The sequence below is a fragment of the Anomaloglossus baeobatrachus genome (assembly GCF_048569485.1).
Source record: "Anomaloglossus baeobatrachus isolate aAnoBae1 chromosome 5 unlocalized genomic scaffold, aAnoBae1.hap1 SUPER_5_unloc_3, whole genome shotgun sequence".
Taxonomy (NCBI): domain Eukaryota; kingdom Metazoa; phylum Chordata; class Amphibia; order Anura; family Aromobatidae; genus Anomaloglossus; species Anomaloglossus baeobatrachus.
The window spans coordinates 1,612,501-1,629,321 of record NW_027441806.1 but is presented as its reverse complement, the minus strand read 5'-3'; the positions used below and the strand labels follow the sequence as shown (position 1 = coordinate 1,629,321).

Genomic DNA, 16,821 nt, shown 5'->3' with positions numbered 1-16,821 from the left:
CTTTCATATTTAAAAAGAAAAATGATTACCAAAAAGAAGTAACTCATAACTGTATAAAAATCAAAAGTTAAAACCTTATTCTAGAATGTAATCCTTCAAAATAAACCCTTAATAAAAAAATCCTAACATCTCTATACTAAAGAAATATGTCTAAGAATAAGATATATTCGGTATAAATTCCTCCATTTATACTTATGTACTATAACTTATTTATTCTAATAGTATACATACATATATTATAACCTCAAAGTTAAAACAAAAATTCCCTTTTTTTTTTTCTGGATCCAAATACTTGACATCGGCAGCTGCTCAGACAATCAATCATTCATAGACACATCTATGCACACAAGACTGTCATGGTTCTTTAACATATACTTCTACATAGAAACATTGACAGACACATATCCCTTTTTTTCCAATTATTCTATGCGCATTTCAAAAATTATGTTACTAATTTGAAGTACTTCTTGAAAAATACAAATTCCAATGTATTACATACTGTACATTTGACCATAGAACAAACATTTATTATTAGCTTAGTAATTCAAAAGTCACATGCTCTGGTTACGTGCAAAGAACACCATTCCAAAACAGCAAGCAGTTTTACTACACTCCAAAGCTCAGATTACATTTCTAATAACTCTAAAGAAGATATATATATATATTCATAAAAGAAACGTTAAAGTAATAGTTCTCTGGCAATTGGTACCTGAGAAAATAATAATTATTATTAATCATGCTTTCGCGATTAACCTTACACAATAAGATATATGTTACCTGATTGAGGACAAGAACAAATGTATAAATAAAAAGTTAATACTTCATCAATCTGCTTTACTGATAAATTCTGAGGGAAATAAAAGAATAAAATTATTATCATATTTATGATAAAAATGAAACACTTAGAGTCTGTTACTTTCTCTTATTATTTCATTTTAAATATTATTATTCATATACAGAGATCAAATTATTAATTTATAACATTAAACTATCATTTAACTAAATGAAAATATGACCTTGATTTACTATCACTACTTTTAATATATATATGCATAGATTCACTGTATATGAATAATCACATTTATCAAACAATAAAATTAATTTACCCAGAAATCCACTTTATTTAGCTGAAGACCAAACCTAAATTTTTCTTCAAAGATTCGTTGTAACTCAAGTTTTGTTCTTAAATGAGAAAGAATGTCTCCCAGCTGTCGCTGGCTATCAAATTCTAACCCAGGGAAAGAATCTGCACAAGACGCCTGTTTCTGTCTTTCAAAGCTTTTACTCATCATTTGTCTGGGACCATCAATCCCAGTGACCAATCTCTTCACTGGTGACAAGGGAAACAAAGGTTTTTCCTGTGGAAAAAGAATTTTAGATGATAATAATTGGGATGGATTGTATGGTTTATAACACGTATGCATTTTCCTGCGAATTTCATATATCCTGTCACAGAAATATCTGGATCTGGGAGACACTGTTTGTTTTTCACAGAAACTCTCCCTTTTTCGTGTTGGTTTTTCAGAATTAATTAATTTCTGTTTTGATTGACTTTTTCTAACAAAATCGATAAATGTCGTACATTCGAATAGGGACTTTTTATTTAATGCCACCGCACAAGCTGCATTATCAAGGAAATTAAATTTCTTGATGAATAAATGTATCATTCCATCCAATCTGACATTTGGAATGACCACCCTATACAAACGTTCAAAAACGGACATAAATGAGAACGTACTCTCATTCTGTTCAATTTGTAATTCCTTTAACATCTCATAATTTGGATCAGATTCATTCCTTGCACAGAAGATGAGATTTTTCAGCCTTATGATATCGTTATCATTTGAACAATCAAATGTCTCATTGTCAGAAGACTTTTTTAATGCCAATTGTCTAAAGAAATGCTGAGGTATCCACATACGGAATAACTGATTCGTCTCACTATTGGTTAAATTTAACTTCTCAACGGAACTTTCAAATATCTCTGAATTTCTGCAAACATGTATTTTAGGATTATATGCGGGAATTAATTTGCATATGTTCAATAGACTCTTTCTAAGTTTAATTCCTAACTTTGTCTGTTCTATTTTTTTAAAATTGATCGTCGCCATTTTCTCTCTGCACGTGTCCTTCTCTGACAACTTTCTGCACGTGTCCCACTCTGGCTCCTCCCCCTTATGGCTTCTCTACGTCATTTCCTGCTTCTTTCTCAGTATGCTGAAAGTCACCTTGATTAGGTAGCACGTGTCTGTCGCCATTGTCAAGATTCTGATTTGAATTACAGTCTAAATCTGACTTTTCATTTCCAACATTACAGTCAGAATTCACAATATCACTGACTGACATTCCAGGTTCTAAGCAGTCTTTGGATTTCTCTATCACTGACTCTCCTGACAATTCAGGTTGTCTATTTCCACCATTTTCACATTTTTCTACGATTAACTTGTGAAAATCATAGACTAAATGACAGACATTTCTGATTTTCTGTTTCTCTCTATTAAAAGACCTTGCACATTCTATACGTGAATTCTCAAGTTCACACTCCCCATAAAGGCGTAACCAAATCTCTTCCACATTAGAAATATCTGAATAAGTGAACTGAATTTTACTTTGCTTAACATATGAAGAGATAAAATCCATTTTCTTACCTGAAATGATCAGATGATCTGATGGATGATCCTCTAAGACTTGATTCACCTTGCTCAGCACGTCCAATACTTCTTATGGACTGACTTTATCTTTCTTGCTCAAAAATACGTCAAAAGTTAACTTCTGAGGCTTTATAAAGTCTATAAAGTTCATTTAAAAAAACTTTCATGCAACTTGACATACGTATTTCCTAGGTTCTGCGTGATTTTTATAAATTGTCGATTCCCTATCACTTTGCAGGAGTTGCAGGAGGCATATGTCTCTGTCTGTCCCCCCTTATGCAAAGTGAAGGAAGAAGCACAAAAAATGTAAAAAAAAAAATCACGAATGGCTGGCTCTCCAAATGTTAAAAAATATACTCTTAAATATATTTTTCTTCAAATACGTAAAAGCGCATGAAAGAAAGGACTTCAAAAATGTAAAAAATAAATGTATTTTATCTATTTAAAAATGGTTGCCAGGGTTCAGTTACAGAAAGGAAAAATAATATACTTCGTTAGCTTACGGAAAAGAGTTCAATTAGTCCATACTGATCAATAGAAAATCTTCATCCATCTCTCCTTGGATTCTGAATGGCAAAGCAGGGATTATATCCCCTAGGCTGGACAGCATGTGTTCATCTTGCAGCCTCGGAGCCTTCTGGGCAGCTGACAACGTGCTGGAGCGACCAGTAGCCCCCTCCATCGTGTGTTATATGACAACTGTCCAGTCGTTATAGGGTGTTTTAGTTGAACATAGTTCCATATGACATAATCTTCTAGAAGCTTCCAGAAGATTTATATTTATCCTTCCATGTCAGTACTCAAGTATATTCAATATGGACATTTTAATATTTATTCCTTATAAAAACTTTATTAATAAACTATGCCTCCAACATAAAAAGAACTGTGAACATATATGTCCTACTATGAAATATTTGATAACTAGATGTATTAATTTTAATGTTTTTACAGCGCTCTGTTACGTTTTTCGCCGTGAGGCTTCTACCACTCTTCATAAAACTGAATTCCAGTCGCCTCAGTACCAAACTGTACAGAATGAAGGCTACAGAGAGATCCTCAAAAAATCCACTCTGATCCAATATGGTAAGTTATAAAGACTGTCAGCTGCGCGGTTCCGTTTTTCCTTGTGAGGCTCCGCCCACTCTTTCAATGTCAGTCCTGCGGCCACGACTCGTGGAAATACAGTAAAATTAAAATTCCAGCAAAACTGAACAATCAGCGCTGTGTGTGATTATTTATATTGTAAAAAGCAATAATAAAATGTAAGTTATAATAATAATGAAAATGAAAATTTGCCCTTTGGAAAAAAATAATAAATATAACAGTTTATCTAAAAAATAAAAACATGAAATCATTCCAATTATAAATCTGATTCCAGCCCCTGCTCTGAGGCCTGGAGACCCCGCTGTAGAAACTGAACTGTGTTGTACGGAGAAAAGATCACAGAGATCATCAAAAAATCAACTCTGATCTCGCCACCTCACTGGTGAAGCAGCTAGAACGGAGTGGATAAAATGAGGTGACCAAAAACATGTAACTGCAGCGAGGCCTCAAGAAATCAACTCTGATCTAGTCACCTCAGCACTGAACCGGCGAGATCAGAGTGGAGACAATGAGGACCATAAAAAACCCACTCTGATCTAGACACTTCAGCAGTGACCGGCTAAATCAGAGTGGAGAAAATGAGGACCACAAAAATCAACTCCGATATAGCCATATATATATATATATATCCATACATATAACCATACATATATCCATACATATAGCCTCTCACTACTGAAGCAGCTAGATCAGAGGAGCACAAAAAATCAACTCTGAACTAGACGCAACCCTAGATATATGGCTGCTCTGTGCTTACAGGACCTGTGATGATGTCACATGGAGGGGAGGAGTCAGGGGTCACATGATCAGCTCCTCAGTGTATGCAGGACTCTGCTGTGCTGGGTGTCATGGTGCTGGGTGAGGGGAGGTTATGTCAGGGGGTCACAGTGAGGTAATGGAGGCTGTATGTAGACAGGACACATCCTGGAAGCCGTGGACGGACATGGAGCAGATATCCTGGAAATCCAGGGATGAGCAGTGAAGTCTGAGGGGGCAGTAGCCACAGCTGTTTCTAGATTGTTCCAGAACTATTTACCCCGGCCACAGTAAGGCTGCTTTCACACATCCGTTTTTCGCCGTGCGGCACAATCCAGCACTTTGCGGGAAAAAACGCATCTGGGTTTTTTTTTCCCGCCAGATGTGCTTTTTCCTCATTGACTTTTATTAGCGCCAGATTGTGCCGCATGTATTCGCGTTTGATCTGGTTTTTGCCGGATGCAGCAAAAATTGTCACTCCGGCGGCCGTACAGGACGCAGAGAGGAACTTTTTTTGCCAGCGGCAAAAAACTGCATAGTGCCGGATGTGGCGCTGTGCGGCATGGTACATAATGAAAGTCTATGGGCGCCGGATCCGGAGGCATGCGTTAAACGCCGCAAGCATGTACCGGTTTTTACTTCTGAGCATGCCCAGAAGTGATATAAATTCATTGCTGGTCAGAAAATCAATCACTCACTCACTCACTGACTGTGCTGCACACTGCTCTGGCAGCTTCTACTGATTTGAAAATGCCGGCCGCTCATTATTCCATCTTGTATTCACTGCTTCCCCCGCCCACCAGCCCCTATGATTGGTTGCAGGCAGACACGCCCCCACGCAGAGTGCCAGCTGTCTCACTGCAACCAATCACAGCTGCCGGTGGGCAGGTCTATATCTTGCAGTAAAATAAATAAATAAATAATAAACAAAAAACAGCGTGTGGTCCCCCCAATTTTGATACCAGCCAAGGTAAAGCCACACGGCTGAAGGCTGGTATTCTCAGGACTGAGGAGCCTCACGTTATGGGGAGCCCACCAGCTTAAAAATATCAGCCAACAGCCGCCCGGAAATGCCGCATCCATAAGATGCGACAGTCTCGGGGCTCTACCCGGCTCTTCCTGAATTGCCCTGGTGCGGTGGTATTCGGGGTAATAAGGAGTTAATGGCAGCCCATAGCTGCCATTAAGTCCTAAGTTAATCATAGTAGGCGTCTATGAGACACCCCCAATGATTAACCTGTAAGTGAAAGTAAATAAAACACATACACCCGAAAAAATACTTTATGTGAAATAAAAGACAAAAAAACACCCTCTTTCACCACTTTATTAAAATCCCAAAATACCCCTCTAGGTCCGGCGTAATCCACAGAGGTCCCACAATGCTTTCAGCTCTGTTACATGAAGCTGACAGGAGCGGCCACAGACCATGACCACTCTCTGTCAGCTCCACGCAGCAACTGAAGTGAATCGCTCTGTGAGCGGGATTGTCACTGAAGAAGTGCCGGTGTATGTGCAGTGATGATGGGGGGTAGTGCCGGAGTGTGTGCGGTGATGATGGGGGAGGTAGTGCCGGTGTATGTGCGGTGATGATGGGTGCGGTAGTGCCGGAGTGTGTGCGGTGATGATGGGGGAGGTAGTGCCGGTGTATGTGCGGTGATGATGGGTGCGGTAGTGCCGGAGTGTGTGCGGTGATGATGGGGGCGGTAGTGCCGGTGTGTGCGGTGATGATGGGGGCGGTAGTGCTGGTGTGTGCAGTGATGATGAGGGCGGTAGTGCCGGTGTGTGCAGTGATGATGGGGGCGGTAGTGCCGGTGTGTGCGGTGATGATGGAGTCATCCGTTTTTCTACCGGATCCGTCACATCAGTTTTTACACAATATAAGGCTGCTTTCACATATCAGTTTTTTGCAATCAGGCACAATCCGACGCTTTGCAGAAAAAACTCATCCGTTTTTTTTGCCGCCGGATGCGTTTTTTCATCATTGGATTGTGCCGTATGGCTTTGCGTTGCATCCGTTTTTTGCCAGATGCGGCATGTTTAGCCGCTGCGGCGGCCGGATGGAAAGTTGCTTGCAGCGTTCTTTGTCTGCGGCGAAAAAACGCATCGCACCGGATCCGGCGCCATACAGCGTGATTTATAATGGAAGCCTAAGGACGCCGGATCCGGCCCAATGAAGAAAAAAATGGATACGGTCTCCGGATCGTTTTTTTTTTTAACTGAGCATGCCTATTGTCCCTGACTACTTCTTGCCAACACGGCAAGACTTTCTGCCACAGAGAGCCCACTGCAGAGAGTCAGCCCGCACGCCGCAGAGAGCCAGCCCGCCCGTTGGAGAGAACCAGGCCGCCCGCCAGAGAGTACCAGCTCGCCCGCCCGCCGGAGAGAAACAGCCTGCCCGCCGCAGAGTTCCAGGCTGCCCGCCCGCCCGCCACCGAGAGCCAGGCCGCACAGACCGTTTACCAATGCCAAAAAAACAACCTCCACTCAAAAATATTATGTATTGCAAAGTGTGCACAGTACCAACATTCCAAGCTGTACTATTGAAAAAATGAGATTTTTGGCAAAAAATTGCAATTTTTCGAGCCACCCCGCCAACGTCACGGCAAATCTCCTGGGGCAGTCCTAACACTAAAATATTTTTATTTAAAGTGTGCCATGTGGCCTCACATATGCAAAATTAGGACTGCACAGCACGTACCTTGTGCTTTTCAGTCACCGTCTCCATGACTGATTCATGGTTGTGGGCGGGACAGGCCCGAGCACATGCTGCTTAGAATAAATAGCCAGTGGACGGGGTTGGATGGCCAGTGTGAACAGCCACCAACCGCCAAAAATCAGGACAGATGGAAAAATAAACATGAGGTGCACTGCAAGATGAGAATCAACTGGGACCCTATATAACAAGAAAAAACAGCATAAAAACAACCTCCACTCAAAAATATTATGTATTGCAAAGTGTGCACAGTACCAACATTCCAAGCTGTACTATTGAAAAAATGAGATTTTTGGCAAAAAATTGCAATTTTTCGAGCCACCCCGCCAACGTCACGGCAAATCTCCTGGGGCAGTCCTAACACTAAAATATTTTTATTTAAAGTGTGCCATGTGGCCTCACATATGCAAAATTAGGACTGCACAGCACGTACCTTGTGCTTTTCAGTCACCGTCTCCATGACTGATTCATGGTTGTGGGCGGGACAGGCCCGAGCACATGCTGCTTAGAATAAATAGCCAGTGGACGGGGTTGGATGGCCAGTGTGAACAGCCACCAACCGCCAAAAATCAGGACAGATGGAAAAATAAACATGAGGTGCACTGCAAGATGAGAATCAACTGGGACCCTATATAACAAGAAAAAACAGCATAAAAACAACCTCCACTCAAAAATATTATGTATTGCAAAGTGTGCACAGTACCAACATTCCAAGCTGTACTATTGAAAAAATGAGATTTTTGGCAAAAAATTGCAATTTTTCGAGCCACCCCGCCAACGTCACGGCAAATCTCCTGGGGCAGTCCTAACACTAAAATATTTTTATTTAAAGTGTGCCATGTGGCCTCACATATGCAAAATTAGGACTGCACAGCACGTACCTTGTGCTTTTCAGTCACCGTCTCCATGACTGATTCATGGTTGTGGGCGGGACAGGCCCGAGCACATGCTGCTTAGAATAAATAGCCAGTGGACGGGGTTGGATGGCCAGTGTGAACAGCCACCAACCGCCAAAAATCAGGACAGATGGAAAAATAAACATGAGGTGCACTGCAAGATGAGAATCAACTGGGACCCTATATAACAAGAAAAAACAGCATAAAAACAACCTCCACTCAAAAATATTATGTATTGCAAAGTGTGCACAGTACCAACATTCCAAGCTGTACTATTGAAACAATTAGATTTTTGGCAAAAAATTGCAATTTTTCGAGCCACCCCGCCAACGTCACGGCAAATCTCCTGGGGCAGTCCTAACACTAAAATATTTTTATTTAAAGTGTGCCATGTGGCCTCACATATGCAAAATTAGGACTGCACAGCACGTACCTTGTGCTTTTCAGTCACCGTCTCCATGACTGATTCATGGTTGTGGGCGGGACAGGCCCGAGCACATGCTGCTTAGAATAAATAGCCAGTGGACGGGGTTGGATGGCCAGTGTGAACAGCCACCAACCGCCAAAAATCAGGACAGATGGAAAAATAAACATGAGGTGCACTGCAAGATGAGAATCAACTGGGACCCTATATAACAAGAAAAAACAGCATAAAAACAACCTCCACTCAAAAATATTATGTATTGCAAAGTGTGCACAGTACCAACATTCCAAGCTGTACTATTGAAAAAATGAGATTTTTGGCAAAAAATTGCAATTTTTCGAGCCACCCCGCCAACGTCACGGCAAATCTCCTGGGGCAGTCCTAACACTAAAATATTTTTATTTAAAGTGTGCCACATGGCACATTTTTCAATAGTACAGCTTGGAATGTTGGTACTGTGCACACTTTGCAATACATAATATTTTTGAGTGGAGGTTGTTTTTATGCTGTTTTTTCTTGTTATATAGGGTCCCAGTTGATTCTCATCTTGCAGTGCACCTCATGTTTATTTTTCCATCTGTCCTGATTTTTGGCGGTTGGTGGCTGTTCACACTGGCCATCCAACCCCGTCCACTGGCTATTTATTCTAAGCAGCATGTGCTCGGGCCTGTCCCGCCCACAACCATGAATCAGTCATGGAGACGGTGACTGAAAAGCACAAGGTACGTGCTGTGCAGTCCTAATTTTGCATATGTGAGGCCACATGGCACACTTTAAATAAAAATATTTTAGTGTTAGGACTGCCCCAGGAGATTTGCCGTGACGTTGGCGGGGTGGCTCGAAAAATTGCAATTTTTTGCCAAAAATCTCATTTTTTCAATAGTACAGCTTGGAATGTTGGTACTGTGCACACTTTGCAATACATAATATTTTTGAGTGGAGGTTGTTTTTATGCTGTTTTTTCTTGTTATATAGGGTCCCCGTTTACCAATGCCAGGCCACCAACTGCCAGGCAACCAACTGCCGGGCCAGCCACCAACTGCCGGGCCAGCCACCAACTGCCAGGCCAGCCACCAACTGCCAGGCCAGCCACCAACTGAGTGCCAGCCACCAACTGCCGGGCCAACCACCAACTGCCGGGCCAGCCACCAACTGAGTGCCAGCCGCCGCAGAGAGCCAGCCAGCCAGCATGTCTTCTTCTGGGAACCCTCCTGCTCCTTCTCAGCAAAATGAGGTTTTTTTTTTTTTTTATTTATTTATTTTTTTTTACCCCATTTACGACCCACGACAGATATATTCGTCATGGATTGTGTAAGGTTAATCTCCGCCCCCTGCCGTGGGCAGGTCGCGAAGATCCGCGCACATATCAGCTGTTTTTATCAGCTGACATGTGTGCCTGCTAGTTGAGTGGAATCGCATTATTCCACCCGCAACTTTTAACCCCTTATATCTTGCAGCCAAAGTCTGGCAGCGAGTTGTATGTGCGCGTGGCATTTTTTTTATACACCGTACATACAAGTAAAACTATACATGTTTGGTGTCTACAAACTCGCACCGACCTCAGGCATCACAACAACATATTAGTTTTACGATATAGTGAACATGGTGAATTAAATATCCAACAAAATATTGTGCATTAACACTTTTTTTGCAGCTTTTCCATAGTTGGAATTTTTTGGTTGTTTTCCAGTACACTATATGGTAAATCTTATGGTTTGTTTCATTTAAAAGTACAACTTGTCCCGCAAAAAAAACAAGCCCTCGTAGGAGGAAAAATAAAAAAAGGGAAAATGCTCTGGGCCTGAAGAGGTTAACAATCAAAATAAATTACAAATCGATTTACCTTTTTTTTAACAGGAATATGAACAACGTGAGGCGCTTCCAGAAGGGGATGCGAGGGGTGGAGAGATACAAGGAGTGGGCGCACAAAGTGTAAGTTTATTTTACATGCATCACAGAAAGATCACAGTACACCCAACACATCCACAGTACACCCAACAGATCCACAGTACACCCAACACATCCAAGCTTATTTTGTTTTTTTTTTTGTTTTATTCAGGCTTCCGATTCTGGGGCTCGTGGTAGAGTTGCTCCCAACCCCTCCTCCCATGGTCGTCGGCATAATCGTCGCGGCGGTCACAGTGTAAGTTGTTTTTTTGTTTTTATCTATTTCATTGTCATTTTTGTGTCATTTTTTTTTTGTTTATCTGTTTTCAACAGGCTTCACAGCGGGATCCTGACTCGGACGGTGAGGAGGCAGGATGTATCAACAACATCGACCTTCTCATCGATGAAGTTCGAGAGCGGGAGCCCCTGTGGAATATGGGTGACCGCCGCCACGCTGATTCGGTTGTAACCCGTCGGCTATGGGAGGAGGTTTGCCGTGAAGTGGTGACAGGTTGGGAGGACCCCAATCCTAGAGCCCAGAATCGAGCAAGTAAGTATTCACAGTTCAGTAGGTTATGTTGCAGGATGTAATGTTTTGTATAATAACCATTTTGTGTTTTCACTTTTCAGGGGAAAAAGTTCAGAACCGGTGGCGGTCCATCAGGGATCGCTTCAAGAAGGAGTTGAACAAAGAGATGCTGGCCCCGAGTGGATCCGGAGGACGCGTCTTAAGATATAAGTATTTCAGAGTGTTGGCATTCCTCCGGACAACAATGGTGTGCAGAAGGTAAATATTTCACACAACATCTACAAAGTTAAACTGTTTACATGTGTAACCTTTTTTTGAGTTTCAGCAAGAGACAGGCAATAGCAATATAATTAATTTATTTTTTTTTGTTTCCGTTCTTCCACAGCATTGTCTGCAGCACCCGGGAGCCAGCATCAAACCGTCCTGAAGCGATCCCAACACAGTCATCCACCGGAGAACACTTGGACAGACCCCACCCTTCTGCACCTTCCCTATCTTCTGGTCCCTCTGTCCCATCCACCAGCGCTGGAGCATCTGGTGAGGCTTCATTACATAAAGCTGCTGCTGACGAGGTAGCTTTTCCCCTACCCCACCCCTCTGACACTGCTGCCCTCAGTAGAACACCTTTGGGTTCTAGGCGGCAGCGTCAGAGGGCTCTGGATAGGAGCTATGCGCCCGAGTTCTTGCTTCTAAATGCAGCCTTCCAGAACGCAATCAAATTGCTCTCCGAGCAAACCAGTGCTGCATTCAGCCTGGTTCAAAACACTATTCAAAATAATACGCACTAATGGTGCACGCGTCTGGACAGGCTGCATTTAGATGTAAGAAAGTCGACCACTCATTGTTTTTTCCAAGCAGTCCTCGAGCGCATGGAAAACCCTTTCCCTGAGCAGCAGATGCATGTAATGCAAGCCACCCAGTATGCTCTGGCGCAGGTTACCTCCCAACCACCTCCAACCACCCTAATTCCTGCCGCACCTGCCCCCCCTCCAGCCACTGTCCCTCCTCCCCCTCCTATACAATACCAGCATCCTGTCCCGTTCCAGCATCCAGGCCCGTACCAGTTCCCAACATCTGTGCGTCCACTCCCTGCCCCACCTGTACTCCCTGTCCAGTACCACCCGTCTCCTTCCATACCCATCCTGCCCCAACTACAACACTCTTCTTCAACCACCACCTCTTCTGTCCCCCAATCCCTCCACCCCTCAAATCCTTACCAAATCCCATGCCATCTCCTGTTTTTCCTCTTTGTTTCTCCACCACCACTACTTCACCTTTTCTTTCTTGTTTTCCTTCACCCTCACCAAAATCCACCCTCCATACTCCCACTGTCCAAGTGTTCCCATCTGACAGCCCCAGCCCCTCCGGTACTATCTCCACTCAAGAATTTTTAAATTTATAATTTTTCCATTAAAAAAATTAAGTTATATAATAAATAATACTTTTTTGGTTTAATGATTTATTGTGGGTTTTTTTTTTTTTTTTTTTTTTTTTTAATCATAAGCAAAAATGTTATGTTATGAAGGTAAAATGTGGTTTAACAATAAAACAAATTTTTTAAAAAAAGGTACAAGGTATTATAAAAGGAAGTAAACTTTAAAACAGTAATCAGAAATATTACGAATCTAAGGGGTACTTCTCACATAGCGAGATCGCTGCTGAGTCATGGTTTGTGTGACGCACCAGTGACCTCATCAGCGATCTCGCTGTGTGTGACACTGAGCAGCGATCTGGCCCCTGCTGTGAAATCGCTGCTTGTTACACACAGCTATGGTTCTTTTTGTTGCTCGTTGCTCTTCTGCTGTGAAGCACACATCGCTGTGTTTGACAGCGAAAGAGCAACGATCTTAACGTGCAGGGAGCAGGGACCCAGCGTCTGGAAGCTGCGGACGCTGGTAACCAAGGTACACATCGGGTAACTAAGCAAAGTGCTTTGCTTGGTTACCCGCTATTTACCTTGGGTACGAGCGTCCGCAGCTGCCAGAGGCCGGGCTGCCTGCTTCATGCACACGTAACCAAGGTACACATCGGGTAACTAAGAAACCCGATATTTACCTTGGTTATAAGCGTACGCCGCTCTCAGGCTGCCATTGCCTGTGCCCTGCACACGTAGCCAGAGTACACATCGGGTAACTATGCTTTGCTTAGTAATCCGATGTGTACCCTGGCTATGAGTGCAGGGAGCCAGCGCTAAGTGGTGTACGCTGGTAACCAAGGTAAACATTGGGTAACAAAGCACAGCATTTTGCTTAGTTACCTGATATTTTTCTTGGTTACCAAGTGCAGCATCGCTTCCACGAGTTTCTGGTGGCTGGTGAGATCTGCCTGATTGACAGCTCACCTGCAACCATGTAGCAACGCACCAGTGATCTTGACCAGGTCATATCGTGGTCGGAATCGCTGGTACGTCGTTTTGTGAGATGGTACCCTAAGAAGTTTGGTATATACCTACAAAGATTAAATCATGTCATCCTGCCATTCCAGTCTTCCTTCAGGTGACATGAAGTAATCGGCAAACTTGTCCCTTAATCGACAAACAGGAACACTTCTTCTTACACTAACATTAGTGTAATCACGCAAAGTACTTTGCTCAGCATTCTCATCAACATTTATACTTTCTTTAGATATGACAAAATTGTGGAGGACAATACATGCTTTAATTACCTCATCAACAGTTTCAGTCTTCAGGTTAATGGCGGTCAATAAAACCCGCCATTTAGCTGTTAGAATACCAAAAGAGCACTCAACCATTCGACGCGCTCTAGATAATCGATAGTTGAATACTTTTTTGGTTTGTGTCAATCCACTGCTCGAGTAGGGCTTTAGAAGGTGTTCTGAAAGTTGAAAAGCTTCGTCAGCTACGAACACAAATGGCATTGGTGGCCCAGTGGTGTCCGGAAGTGGTCTTTCTGCTGGAAAATCAAGGGTGTTCCCATACAACTGACGACCCATCGCTGACATCTTGAACACTTGGGAATCGTTGGAGTGGCCATAGGCACCAATGTCCACCGCTACAAATTTGTAATGAAAAGTACTTTTTATAATTGTAAAACTCCGATCCAGATGCCACTGATTTCACAATCCTGATGTACTTCCAGTCCACCGCACCCAAGCAATTTGGAAACTGACAGATTTGTTGGAAGCTATCTGCAATTTGCAGCCAAGTGTCCCTTGTGCAAACAGTCCCACAATGCTCTGCAGGTATGGCGGACAATTCCGGATATTGTGGAGACCCCAAGTTGGAATTGGAAGTGGAGAGAAGATAGTGATTCTCCTGTTGCAAGGAATCTGTCAAAAGTAAGACAATAATTAATAAACAAAATAACAACAGTTTAACCCCTTAACGAACCATGACGTACTGGCTACGTCATGGATCGTGTGAGGTTAATCCCCACCCCCTGCCGTGGGCAGGTCGTGGCCATCCGCGCACATATCAGCTGATTTCAACAGCTGGCATATGTGCCTGGTAATCGTGAGTGGAATCGCTTCCACCTGCGACTATTAACCCTTTACATCTCGCTGCCCAAATCTGGCAGGGAGATGTATATGCGCTCTGCCATTACAGTGAATTACCCCGCCCCCCTTGGAAGTCACGTGACATGATCACGTTGCCATGGTAGCACAGGGTCATGTGATGACGCCTGCAGCTAACATGAGTCACGTCCTCTCAATGCCGGAATACAGCCAGCATTGAAAGTTAAGCACAATATCTTCAGTTCTGAGCTCTGTAGCTGTGATCTTGACATATGGCAGAAAAATTAAAAGGTTAAAAAAATATAAAAACATACAGCTATTTGGTATAGCCTCGTTCAGAAATGCCCGATCTATCAACATATAAAATCAATTATCTGATTAGTAAACTGCGTAACGGCCAAAAATCAATAAAAGCAAAAAATCCGTTTTTTGATCATTGCAAAGTGCGCAAAATACAATAACTGGCGATCAAAATGGAGCATCTGCAACAAAATGTTCCAGTTAAAACCGTCAGCTAGAGACGCAAAAAAATAAGCCGTCACTGACTCATAGATCCAGAAAAATTAGAGCGCTATGGGTTTCTGAAAATGGCGCAAAACGTGTGGCCCTTTTTTTGGACAAGCTTGTGACTTTTCGTTAACCCCTTAAATACAAGTAAAACTAATCATGTTTGGTGTCTACAAACTCTCAATGACCTCAGGCATCACAATGACACATAATTTTTACCATATAGTGTACACGGTGAATAAAATATCCAAAAAACTATTGTGCGATAACACTGTTTGACATTTTTCCACACTTGAAAATTTTTTGCCACTTTCCAGTACACTAGATGTTAAAAATTATGTTATCATTTAAAAGTACAACTTGTCCCGCAAAAAAACAAGCCCTAATATGTCAAGATTGATGGAAAAATAAAAAAGTTACAGCTCTCTGAACAAAGAGGTAAAAAACAAAACGGAAAAACGCAAAATGCCCAGGGGCTGAAGGGATTAAAGTCTCCTCACAGAAGAAGATACAGTAAAAATGCCTTACCTAAGAGTCACCAGCAAACGCTCCGCTGGTGAAATGGAGAACCGGCAGTAAGTGTCAGACTTCCGGATTTGTTCTTCCACGTAGTCAACCAGAATGTCGAAGGAATCCGGGGTCATCCGTACATAGCTGGCAAACCTTTCAGGGTGTCTTCTTAACTCTAAATATAGAGTGCAATAAACTCCACGGGACATTCTGTGGGCTGTCAATGGGTGCATCCAAAAGCGCCACAGTCGCTGATGCATTATGCGCTGTTGCTCTTTCTCCCGCACAATTATTGCTAACCGATTAGCCTCAAAATTGAAGTCCACGGAAATCCTCAAGATATTTTGCTATTATAGCATCCATGTCTCCCTCTTTGTCTTCAAGCTGTCTTGTGCTGTGAAAGCACTGTATATATAGTTTTTCATTGGCCAATCAACGTTTTGGTTTTTTAGTGGGTTTTTTTTCTTCTCTTTCAAAAAACGGATCCGTCAAAAAATGGACCAAACGGATGCAAAAAAAGGACCAAACGGATGCAAAAACCAGACCAACCAGATCCGTTTTTTCCGGATCCGGCACAACGGATCTGGGAAAAACGCATCTGGTTGGTCCGTTTTTTGCACATTTGCTGTCGGATCCGTTGCATCAGGCACAAACTGGATTGTTGGAAAAAATTTACTCAGTCTAAAGGGCTGCTGCAGAAAATAGAAAGAGTTAAGGACTAAATAGTCCTGCTAGCCATAGCAGCAATAACAGTAAGTATCATTGACAGGCTTAAAATGATGAAGATACAAAAGCAGGCTGCAATAAAGTAACCAAGGGAATAAGCCAAAAACAACGATCACCGCTTGTAAGGGTTATGTACCCAATAAAGAGAGAGCTCAGTTGGGAAGATACCCACCAATATAGTAGCCCCACCAGAGCACACCGCCCACACCTGACGCGCGTTTCGCAACGGCTTCGTCGGAGGTGTCTTTCTATTTTCTGCAGCAGCCCTGGCTAGCATTTATTGTGTATTTAATCAGGCTTTTTTTACCTTGTCTGGCTGCAATTGTATCCATATCTAATCTGTTGATGCGAACTGGCATTATGATTATTTGCTTTGTAGCTTCTACTATATGACTTAATCATTACTTATTAATGTCCAGTGCTGATTTATTGTCTTATTATTAGATATATATATTCATTGATTACTGTGGTTATAGGTTTTTTTACCTTTTGTAGACTAATACATAGATCTCCTCATCTGATTACTATTGCTGACAGTTGTATTGTAGCAGTTGTTTCTATAGAGCTCTTATTTACCTTACCTGCAATGTGCAATACATGATAAGCCCCACTTTTTGTCACATCACCCAATTTTCTGCTGTGTT

At 42.4% G+C, this 16,821-nt stretch overlaps 1 protein-coding gene across 1 annotated transcript in view; it reads right to left on the bottom strand.

The window, feature by feature from the left end:
* Positions 1 to 16,821, bottom strand: part of LOC142259188 (uncharacterized) — a 184,596-nt gene that overhangs the window by 117,999 nt on the left and 49,776 nt on the right. The window contains 4 exon segments of the mRNA XM_075331688.1: positions 13,625 to 13,971; positions 14,090 to 14,248; positions 14,643 to 14,698; positions 15,470 to 15,626. Coding sequence (XP_075187803.1) covers positions 13,625 to 13,971; positions 14,090 to 14,248; positions 14,643 to 14,698; positions 15,470 to 15,626 — 719 coding nt within the window.